This window comes from Bactrocera neohumeralis, chromosome 3, assembly GCF_024586455.1.
Source record: "Bactrocera neohumeralis isolate Rockhampton chromosome 3, APGP_CSIRO_Bneo_wtdbg2-racon-allhic-juicebox.fasta_v2, whole genome shotgun sequence".
Classification (NCBI taxonomy): domain Eukaryota; kingdom Metazoa; phylum Arthropoda; class Insecta; order Diptera; family Tephritidae; genus Bactrocera; species Bactrocera neohumeralis.
Window position 1 is genome coordinate 71,644,769 of NC_065920.1, and position 12,009 is coordinate 71,656,777.

General features: G+C 37.6%; 1 protein-coding gene across 1 annotated transcript in view; it reads right to left on the minus strand.

Annotated features, from left to right (window-relative positions):
• Window positions 1-12,009, minus strand: part of LOC126753021 (trissin receptor) — a 226,987-nt gene that overhangs the window by 38,374 nt on the left and 176,604 nt on the right. Inside the window, exon 6 of the mRNA XM_050464113.1 lies at window positions 10,794-10,953. Within this exon, the coding sequence (XP_050320070.1) occupies window positions 10,794-10,953 (160 nt within the window). The remainder of the gene's footprint in view (window positions 1-10,793; window positions 10,954-12,009) is intronic.

Consider the following 12,009-nt stretch of genomic DNA (forward strand, 5'->3'; position numbering starts at 1 on the left):
GGTATTCCGATATCAGCTAATTACTGGTAATATAAAACAAACTTAATTTATAAAGCCATTATCGTGCATTACATGCCTGTAGATGGCGCTACAATAAATTTAACCAAAACCGACTGTTAGTTTGTTGTGGTCTCGACTGGTAACGAAAGAGTCTGCAGGTTAACAAAAAAATGAAAATAACAGTATCGGTCAGTGATTCACTTCTTATTTTGGGAACCTAAAATACCAGTGTTTCAGCTATTTAACGCTTCATATCAGTGTTTCAGCGCAATCCGAAGATATTTCCACCGACAAAGGATGTATCAGGTTGTGCTTGATACCGAAAACGACAAAGAAGTACTGGACTTCACCGGAATACCTGCTTCGAAGAAGGCGTTAGGACAGTCTATCGAAAGGAACGGTGGTGGGCACCGATCTTTAGGACTCCAAAGGTATAATTTACAACGACCAACTGGAGAAAGGAACGCAGCTACTTTGCTAAATCAGTGGGACTATTAGACACAGAAACAAATCAGATGACATCAATATCATTGGCCATAACAATCGCATTGTTAGTTTGCATTCTCCAGCTTGGGCAAAGAAGCGAAGCAAATGAGTTTGGTAGTGAACGAGAGCAAGACAAAATATCTTCTGTCATTAAAGTAATAGTTATCGCACTCGGGGCTTTGCGACGTCGCTGTTGACAGTCGTGACTTCGAAGTCGTAGATAATTTCATCTACCTTTAAAGCAATATTAACACTAACAACAATGTCAGCCTAGAAATCCAAAGCTAGATAACACTTGCCAACAGGTGCTACTTCGGACTGAGTATGGAATGTAGAAGGAAAGTCCTCTCTCGACGAACAAAGACTAAACTCTATAAGTCACTCATTATTCGCGTCCTGCTATATGGTGCAGAGACATGGACGATGACAACATCTGATTAGTCGACATTACGAGTTTTCGAGAGAAAGGTTTTGCAAAAGATTTATGGTCCGTTGCCCGTAGGCCACGGCGAATATCGTATTCGATGGAACGATGAGCTGTATGAGATGTACGACGCCACTGACATAGTCCAGCTAATCAAAAAAACGCGGCTTGCTGTCTAGGTCACTTTTAATGCAGAAAAAAAATATTTCGCCAAACAACAAACGGTCTCCTTCTTCGTCGCTATGTCATAGTCATAGACTAGAATACGAACTGCTTTCATGTGTAATATATCCATAAGATTTTTCTGCGAATTAGTTTTGTTTCCTAAAGACAAAAATTTGAATCGAATCGAATGCCTACTTTGAAGACCTTCGGAAAATATACTATTTCAGATGACTTAAAGAAGTTGTAGCATCCCAGGATCAAGAGTATCGAGGTAAAAGGATACCAACTTGAGAAATAAATCGTAATAAACTATTTTTTATTTTTTTTTTTTAAATCTGAGAAGTAGGCTTACCTTATGATGCGACTCAAATTTCTGCCCGGAGAGTAAATTTTTCAAATTTCATTACATTACAAATTCAGAAGGTGAGCCTTCACAGATTAAAAAAAAAAATAAAAAATAGTTTTTAGATACCTTTCAGATTTTTATAAAATTATTTTCCAGATAGATCAAAGAAGTTGGAGTAGCATGGTGCGAAACTTTCGAGGTAAAAGAGTATTTGCAGAGTATTCAACCTCCGTTTTTATGCAATTAGAGTTTTTCATCTGTGGGCTAATTGCTTAACGAGCTAACCTTTAATAAGGGATACTAATAACAAAGGTATAATAATGAGAATATTGAGCACAATCGTTTCTGTATTAGCTGCAATTGAAATAACTCAATCAAACTGTTGTCGGTGCATTGGACTTAACCATTTTAAGCGCGAAACTATATATTTTTTTCGAATTTTTATAAATTATTTAGGGCTTAGAAGAGCTAAGTTCAGTGAAATGAAAACTTTCGTAATATCTAGCAACACAACAAACAGCGTAACTTCATTTGAAAACTATTCTTCTTACTAAAAGCTCCCAAAATATAAATTAAAACAACTGAAGGAATTATTTCGCAATTGTTTTCCTTTCATTTCTGCATACAACTTTCCAAAAATTGTAGAAACTCAGTGCTGCGCATCTGAATTAAGCACCACACATTCATTTTTCCACACAATTAGCTAACGTAATGAGTATTTTTGAAAAATTAGGCGACTGCACGCGTGAAATTGCCACCGAACACGCACACATGCGCACACATACGTACATAGAAACACAACAACCTTACTTCATTTACAGTACATACGTACATATACATGTAGATATATATGGCACTCACGCGCCGACAATTGCAAAATGACAGCAAATAAACACCATTTTTGTAAACCTTATATTCAGCACCAACACACGCGCATACTTAATACATATATGTATATTTGCTAGCCTACGTGCATATATGCCGCACATATCCGCCACCAGGCCGCCGTCGGCTGTTTGTGGCGTCGATAAATTTCGAAAACGTGCCGCTGCGCATTGCGTGTTCATATCAATCGCTGCCGCCGAACCGCCGGCGAAAATGTCAGCACCACCGCACCCACAATCAGCCGGCGGCGTTGCGTTTCACACACATAGACAATATGTGTCGACGTTGTTTTTGCGCTGCGTCATTTGCACGACAACGTTGCACTTGGCCTTGCATGCTACACGTGCGGCTGCTGCCTATTCGCCGTTATAAATTGCTACATTCCGATGTGTTGTTATTCATCGACACATATGAATAAGCACACATATGCGTACACAAGTAAGTATCTGCTCATTTGAGCATTTGGGTGTACACATGCGAGTGTCAGTGTAGTGTTCGATTCGCTTTTATTTCAACAGTTTCCTAATGTGAACATTTTTTTTGGCAATTTTGCTTACTTGGTATGCCAATAGATTGATTTGTTTAAATGCCAACGAAAATACACACGATAGTGTATGATAAACATTAGCCAACTGCTGTTATTAAAATTAACTTACTGCCATCGCAATGGGTAATGGAACGAGTTCATTTTGAGATGTGAAAATGTTAAAAACAAATGATGAAGCGCTGAGTTTAGAAGGCACCCACTTTTTGATGATTTCTATGGCGAATTACGTGAATAAAGTGTAGCGTTTATCTGTGATGTTTAATCCTTTCAAGACCGCACCTAAACCAATTACCAGAAATTTTTTTCTTGATTTTCTGACTTAAAATGGCTCAATTAACAGTCATGAAAAGTTTTAGCTCTCTAACGTGATCCGATCAAAAGATATTGAAAGTTGCTTATAAGCAACTTTGGGCGTTTAATGCAGTATTTGAGTGATATAAATACATGCAAAGAAAAGAATATAATGGGTTGTCAAAAAAGTCTTGCGGTATTTTTATTGAATTTTTTTTTTTTTGAAATTGAAATAAATTTTTGATGACTCATGCCCAGCTCTTGACCGATGCTACGGCTGCTAATATGCCGGTCTCTTTCGACCAATTCAGCGATTTTAACGCAATTTTCGACGACAAGCCTTCCGGAGCGTGGCACATCTTCGACCACCTCTACACCAGAACGAAAACGTTAAAACCATCGTTGTGCGGTGGAAATGGAAACTGTATCGGGTCCAAAAACTGCACAAATTTTATTGGCGGCTTGAGATGCATTTTTGCCTTTATCGTAGTAGTACTGTAAAATATGCCGTATTTTCTCTCTATTTTGCTCCATGTTTGCGACGCTATAACTCACGAACGACTTAAAAGAAACTACAATCAATAAAACGGGTGTAAGCGCGTGAAATGAGCTTTCCAAAAAGGTATAGCATGACCCGATGCGACGAATAAAAGTAGAATTACGCGCTTTCAGCGCCAACTAGCGAAAATACCGCAAGACTTTTTTGACAACCATTATACGAGTAAACAAGGGATTTCTCTTTATTTATCATATACGTATGTATATGTTTGTTTTGTATTTTAAGTGTGATAAGATAAAAAAACAGTTCTTGTGCGTATTGCAGCATAGATGAACACCACATTTTAAGCTTTTTGAGAGAGGTGTGCCGGTTTTACAAAGGCGACAACGTTCTTTCTCTCCCCAAACTATCCAATGACCATTTTTCAAATCGCTTTGAACTTGTCGATTCTTCAACAACGTGACTCATCGTTCCATCGAACTGCACTTCTGAGAAAAGTGGCTAACGCGAATCCATTGAATCTTTCGCATTTTGCAAAACTCGGGCGTCGACTCATCCGTTGTTGACACCGTCCAAGACTCTTGCAATATCCATCTGGAATTTTATAAGTGGCATATGCTTGATGTTTGGTTTTTTGTTGTCTCCGAGAGAGGACTTTGGAATTGATAACTCAGTCCGAAGGCTCCTGTTGGCAAAGTTATCCTTTCTAGGCTGACCATTGTTGGTGGATGTTTCACTTTATATAGCTTATCCACTAAGCATGACTGTCAAGATGAACTGCTCCCATGTGTTTATTACATTTTGAAAAAATAGCCGATCTCGGAACTTCAACAAATTTTTCTTCTTTTCCATTCCAACGCTTCGATTGGTTACCACGTCCTGGACGGCTATCAACTGATGATACGTCAATTAAATAAAGGAATCATTGATAAAGAATTGACGATTAACAGCCAGAAATCTTACTGACATCGTTAGAATATCGGAAGGATCGGTGAAAACTATTTTGAAAGATAATTTGGGCCTGAGAAAAGTGAAAGCATGATTGTTACAAAATCACTCTTTTTTCGGAAAACAGCGTCGGTTAACGTCTATGAAACAAAGTCTTTCCGATCTGACCAGGATGTCACTCAACGTCATTATTACACAGCCGTATGAGTTTTGCGGGGCTACGACCCAGAAATCGCGGCATCAATCAGCCGCATTTCATGGCAAAGGTGAGCCGAAATCGACGAAGAACTTACGTCAAAGCTCAAAAATCAAGGTTATGTTGACAAGATTTCTTTGATTGTCGGTTGTTGATTTGCCAGGTCTGAAGCCCTTAAGATCGAACAAGGTGTCAACGGTGGGCTACTATTTGACACAATATGCTTCGTTTAGAAGCTATATGCGATGAAAACGGATGGAAACACACCACGGTTGATGGTTTTTTTTCATGGATTGGGCATGCACCGTCACATACCATTGATTCTTGGTGAGTTTTCGTCAAATTTTCAAAGATAGCTGATGCCAAAACCATCGTATTCGCCTGATGTTTGAATGTGTGGCCGGCTATTCAGCAAACTGACCGCTGCTATGAAACCGTTTTGAGTCAATTGAAGATATTAAACGTGAATCGCAACGCGCATCGGAGACTATTTCGGAAATTAACTTACACAACAGTTTTGAGGATTAGAAAAAAACATTACTACAAGTGTATTATGGCCAAAGGATATTACTTCGATGTAGACGACATAGATTTCGAAGAATAAATTAAGAATTTTAAAATTATGAAGAAAGTCTTACTATTTTTTGCTCTTTGTAGTATATGAAGCCGATAGAAGTACCCGAAAAAGGAGCAGTCAAGGTGAGCTTTTGTTTGAAATATCATTCAAATACAAAATAGTATAATTTTTAGAATTTATAGAATTTATAAAACCTTAATAAAGGCAGCTTTATGCAGTCTTTCTTCAGGAAGGCACTCTTTGTTCTCACTCATTCTTAATTGATTATTAAATTAAGAAATTATATAATAAAATTATATCGTAACAGAGAATTAAATAAGCCTACACGCCAGCACTGGCACACAGACAGTTTGAATAATGAAACCTTAGCTAGAATATCAAATATTGAAAGCTTAATATTAATATTTTGGATAAATAATGGGTTGTCAAAAAAGTCTTCCTTGTGTTTTATTGCGCGCGTTTTTTGCTGAAATTGAAATGAATTTTTGATGACTAGTGGTCCGAGTCGATGTTGACCGATGCTACATGCTAAAACATGCCGGTCTCTTTCGACTATTCAGATCGATTTTATCGCAGTTTTCGATCGACAGACATTCAGGTAGCTTGATGCATCTTCTTATGCTGGAATCTAGTACTACAGATAACTGTATCGGGCCCATAAACTGCACAAGTTTTATTGGCGGCTTGAGATGCATTTTTGCCTTTATCGTCGTAGTACTGTAAAATACCCGTATTTTCTCTTTATTTTGCTCCATTCTTTGCGACACTATGGCTCAAACGACCAAAACGATTTTGACAATCAATCAAACACGTGGGGCAGCGCTCAAATGCGCGCTCCAAAAGGTCATAGAAGGACTGGTCACATCGAACTTCTCTTCCGTCAGGGCGTGGGCGCAACTAGCGATATGTTGAAGAACCTTTTTGATGCGGATTATATAAAAATAATAAATAAGCAGTGAATGATAGTACTCGGCGATGAACAAACACCAAACTTGCGCTGCTTTATATGGCCAATATATAAATATATATATTAGTCACAAGGACCTACTCGTCTCTATCCTTGTCCCGTCCATCGCATTTCTTGGACGGCGGTGATGTCAGCCTGTGTGTATTGAGGACATGAACAATGGGCAGCGTACCTTCCCAATTTGTTTGACGAATTCCAGGTGCATATTGTTTGCCATGGTCTCATTTAAAGGGGGTCTCTCATCTTATGGTGTAGCTCTTCACAGTTAACGTGGCGGGTCCCAAACACACACAAACACAACATTAGGGTGATTCAAAATCGAACGGATTTTTTTTTTTTACCCAGTTTAGTACTTGGTCAAAGAAAAATAGTGAGCTGCTTGACCATGTGTAAAAGAATCGTTTCTCCACTCCCAAATGGCGATTAGAGAACTTTCCTCACTTGCGTGAACTTTTACACATGACTCCATCCTCCTAATATATAAAACATTAATATATAAAAATAATAAATAAGCAAAAATATTAAGTGTTGAACAAACGAAAATTGGAAAATGCTGTGGGAAAATATATAAATATATATATTAGTAAACATTTGCCAAAAATATTTGCTCATGTCTGTACATGTGAGTATGGGTGTGCGAGTGTGTGTGTATTGCTGAACAATGGAGTGTATTGACCACATTTTGTTTGCGAACTCGGCATATTGTTTGCGCTCATTTATGCTTATGGTGAAACTTTAACAGTTAAGCAAACACACACAAACGTATACATTAGGGTGATTCAAAAAAAAATTTTTTTTTTTTTCGTTTAGTACTCGGAAAAATAGTTTGCTAGACACGAAACTTGACGAAACTTTCACAGTTAAGCAAACACACACAAACGTATACATTAGGGTGATTCAAAAAAAAATTTTTTTTTTTCGTTTAGTGCTCGGAAAAATAGTTTGCTAGACACCTCTAAGAAAGCCTCTCCAAACATGAGTTTTTAATTGTAACGGGAAGGTCCTCCTTTTACTGTTAATATCTTTTAAACGTTTGGGTTTACGAAAAAATCACAATAGACCTTTTTTGTAGAGCATTCAATTTCCTACAAAATCTAAGAAACAAGATATTTTTTCAAGTAGTTGGAAGCGAGATATAATTTTTTCTATCTGATAATAAGAAAAAATAGAAAACTGTATGTCGGAGGACCTTCCCGTTACAATTAAAAACTCATGTTTGGAGAGGCTTTCTTAGAGGTGTCTAGCAACCTATTTTTCCGAGTACCAAACGAAAAAAAATAATTTTTTTTGAATCACTCTAGTATTCATACATATTTACTCGCACATACGAAATATTATGCAATGATTATACACTTGTGGCGCACATTAGCGAAGCAAACAAACAAACATATGAATTTCGGCAATAACAGTTTTTGTTGATGAATAATATTGGGGGTAGCGTGTAGATGAATAATTCAATTAAATATTTCATTATAGAGAAATTGCGCTTTTGGGCACTTTGAGTCTTAATGTGTAGCAAAAACTGCTGAAATTAAGTTTTTCTCTATATAGTCAGACCAACATCTTTATTGGTCACAGCTTTTTCTTTGAAGTGTTTCGAAATTAAAATTCAATTTCCTTTAGCTCACACTTCCAACAAGCGAAAACCTCACATATGTTAATATATATATTATATGTGCACTATACTTGTATTTAGTAAAGCTGCGCATTTCAGTCGCCGAGCCGTGACTGCGCAATCACTTTTAATTAATGAAAATTACAGCGGCTGGAATTTCATTGATTATCGCGCGCATATCGCTTTGTAGGCGTATGTGCCACATAATTGGTAAGCTGCAATGTCGCAAGAAGATAGTGAAAATTAACGGTAAATTGATTTAACCATAAAAGTTAAGTAGCTGTTAATTGGACCAATATAAATAAAGTGCGCTGTGAAGGCTCGATGCGGATTTAATTAAGATTGGAGTGCAGCGCCGTACGTTGGTCACTTAAGCTGCTGTGCAAGTTAAAAAAAAATATTATAATAAAAAAAAAAATACGTGAAAATAAGTAAACTATAAAAGGAATAAAAAAGTGATTCAAAAAGTTGTACTGAAAGTTTAGCATTTTATCAAATTGTATAAGGTTTATTTGAAATAAAAGTTACTTGCTGATGGAAACACACCTTCAATGAGGATTGCACCTAAATGCCTTTAAAAAATTTTGTATAAAATAAAAGAATTCCGGTAAAGCATTCTCAAATTCTTACAACGAAGGAATGTGTATTCAGCGGCTTCTTCTGTCGCATCGTTGTAGAGGCGTGACGGCTTTTCGACTTTTCCCATTCTGTGGAGGTACTTTTCGAAGTATTCTTGGCCAGATAACAGCTGAGTTGTGTAGTCTAGTCGACTTCATTAACTTTACCGTTTGTTTATAAGTTTAGGTCTTTTATTAGTCTGGCCGTCCAACTTCCGCGACTCTCGATGATAATGGAGACGATTTATATTAAGACTATTACCGCATAAAATGTATTAACTCTTGAGTGTATTTCATATTTAAAAGAAAAGAATGACAGACTTCGAAAGTGGACAAATAATTTATGTGTAATACAGGGTTCTTTTTCAAGATCACTATACGAAAATTTATAATTAAATTAGTGGATTACTATCACATCAAATTTGCCTTGGACTGGTACTTTGAAACTAAGCGCGCAAACAGAAACGGCAAACAACAACACTTGTTTGTATTGGTGCAACATTTCGTTACATTCGTATGTAGTTTGAACTCGGTAAGTCAATTAGTATGTGTGTGGCAACTGTTCGTTTAAGACACGAAAATATTGATATTTATCATGGAATCATCTCGAGGATCGCATCAAGTACATTGAGGTAGTCTTTAGACAGCAAACTTCTGTGGAAGCAAAACATGGAAAGATGAGTGAGAGAAACTAGCAATGCTTCATATGGGTGTAGGCAGATGCTCGGTACAACCTGCGGGGCAGGCATACGGAAATAGCCCTCTTTCAATGCAGTGGTGCCAACGACGCTATTGAAGTACAACCTGTCACTGACCCGCAGTGCAGTAGTATGGTGAACAGGCATACAGAAATCCACCTACCGGAATACAATGGAAAGGGTTCAGGCTATGCAATTATTTACTGATGGCTCGAAAATGTGCGAGGGAGTTTGTGGCAATCCAACGGCGGCTCTTGAAGTGGTACTTAACCTGTCACTTTTAAATCTTCGCATCGCCATTGGCTGCATAAATTTTAAACTAGATCTTTTATTGCATAGCTCGGTGCTGGTCTGACGAATAATGCACCTAATTGGCTATGCAATAAACATATTTACTGATGGCTCGAGAATGTGCAGTAAACGCGTATCGTATCGGACAGGAATATTTTTGTCCAAACTTAGAAGCAAGGTAACTTTTTAAATGGGTGCCGGACCATTGTCATATATTTTAAACTGAGAACTTTGCTATTACGAAAGCCAAGAATGGTGTACGGTCTCTAATGCGTGACCTGCAGGCTAATCTATTGTCAACATCTACGCAGCAGTCAAGTAGCAATAAAGGCAGTAACCGCGTATCGGACTGAAGTATTTTTGGAAGGAGTGCGGCAGTGAAAAATGTTGCCAGAAGCAAGCAACTTCACTTCTACTGGGTGCCAGGCCACATAGGCATCGGGTGAAATGAACTAGTGTACGAGATTGCCAAGAATGGTGTACGCCTAACACTCGGAAACGTGATCAACATTCATGCATTGTCTATACGACGATCTCGACAGAAGCATGGTAAAGAAAATCAGCATCCGAAAGACCGAGCTACGTGGGTGCAAAACTACAAAAGTCATGTGCAAAACGGTAGATCAGAAGTACACAAAATTCTTCTTGGCACTCGATAGAAGGGACTGTAGAAACATGTTGAGAATACACACGCAGAATGTGAGCATCTCTTGTGCACTTGTCCCGCCAGAAAAATCGCTGGCCTGAAACCGGCCTTAGACCAATAGCCTCTTAACAGGTTAAGTGGGTTTCAGAGGGGAAAAAAAACGTATTTTTACGATTTTTTTATATAAACTGTCACATATTTCAAAAGTATAATATGCCATGTGAAAGGTACGTACTTGAGCAATGTCTCCTGAAATTTTGATATAAAAATGTTGAAAACTCAGTCGTTGAGACCTTATCTACCTGGGTGTCTCACAAAAAAGTCCTCACGCCGTGAACAGCATAACTTATTATTGATTCATTTAAAATTAAAAAACCAAAAAATATTTCTTTGTACGAAGGGAAACAAGAAAAAAAAAAATAAAAATTTTCATGTTTTCTCAGACATTAAGCAAAAAATCGCATTTTGTGGTCAAATTTCCGCCATTTATTGGCTTAAAAAAATAAGTTTTTATGAAAAAAAATCTTTCGAAATAATATTACTCAGATATACATACATGCATTAAATACAGTTGATTTCATATTTCAACACTTACCCTCAATCTAGTCGCCGTTAAGATCTGCTTACACGTAATTGGATGGACAATGGCAAAGTAACGCTCCATGCAGATGACGACGAGAATGAAAATCGACGCCGTGTAACTGAGCGAGTGCACAAATTGATACATGCGGCAAAGAAACTCGCCAAACACCCAGCTAAATGAGAAGGAATAGAAGGAAAATTATATGCTTTATATGTATAGATAAGTATATTAAAAAATAATGTTTAAGGATTTAAGGTCATTATATACATACATACATAGAAGAGAATATAAAAATTCGCTAGATATTTTTGGGTAGCTCCAAGTCATATTAATGCTTGAGTGAATAGTTCTGTGCTATATATATTTTTTCTTTAAATTTCCATTTCCCGTTTAATCATATACAAGCAAGCTGGCAATGCATGTATTAACGGTAGCTTTAAGCATAAGAAAAAGCGTGAGCATGTCACTTTGCTTCACTGAAATCCGCATAACGCACAAGCACAGATAACCAAAGTGGAGTCAAGTAATCGCATTATATGCATGACCAAGAAATGTCCAGGGCGACTAACACATACGTATATAAGTATATATATAATAAATATATATATATATATATATATGTATAAGTGTGTTGCACGCAAGTATAAGCGGAGCTACAATCGTCTATTACACTTAAATAAACCTGCCCGGCAATAGGAGCATACGTGTGCGCCATGGCGTATACGCAACATTTAATTAACATAAATTCCGACAAATGCAGAGAATGCAAGCGCGTCTGCAGCAGCGTGTGTGAATGACAGCAGGCAACTGCTTCATACATTTCACAGTTTTTTGCGCGCAAAAAAAAAGATATTAAATTTTAGAGGAATTTGTCGCGCTGTGGAAGAAGAGAGATTTCCACATGGGATTTGCGGCAGCTGCTTCGTCGAAAAACTAGCAAATCTTATGATTTTGTTGTTCTAGTTGTTGTTGGCTTTGCATTGCTGCTGGCTTACATTACTCATTATGCGTAATTGCAGTGTCGTCGCGGCGCGTTGCAAGGCAACGGCTTACCATTGTGTTGGCTGCTGGCAACAGCTGTGACTGATGCAAGTGCAAGCGGTTAAGCCAGGAAGGAAATTGTGGTGTGCCGTGCACCGTTGCAACAACTATGTACAAGTAAGTACGGTGCTGCCGCAAGATAACACGAAAGCACGAAAGTAGTTTGCAGTGGAAATTGTAGCAAAAA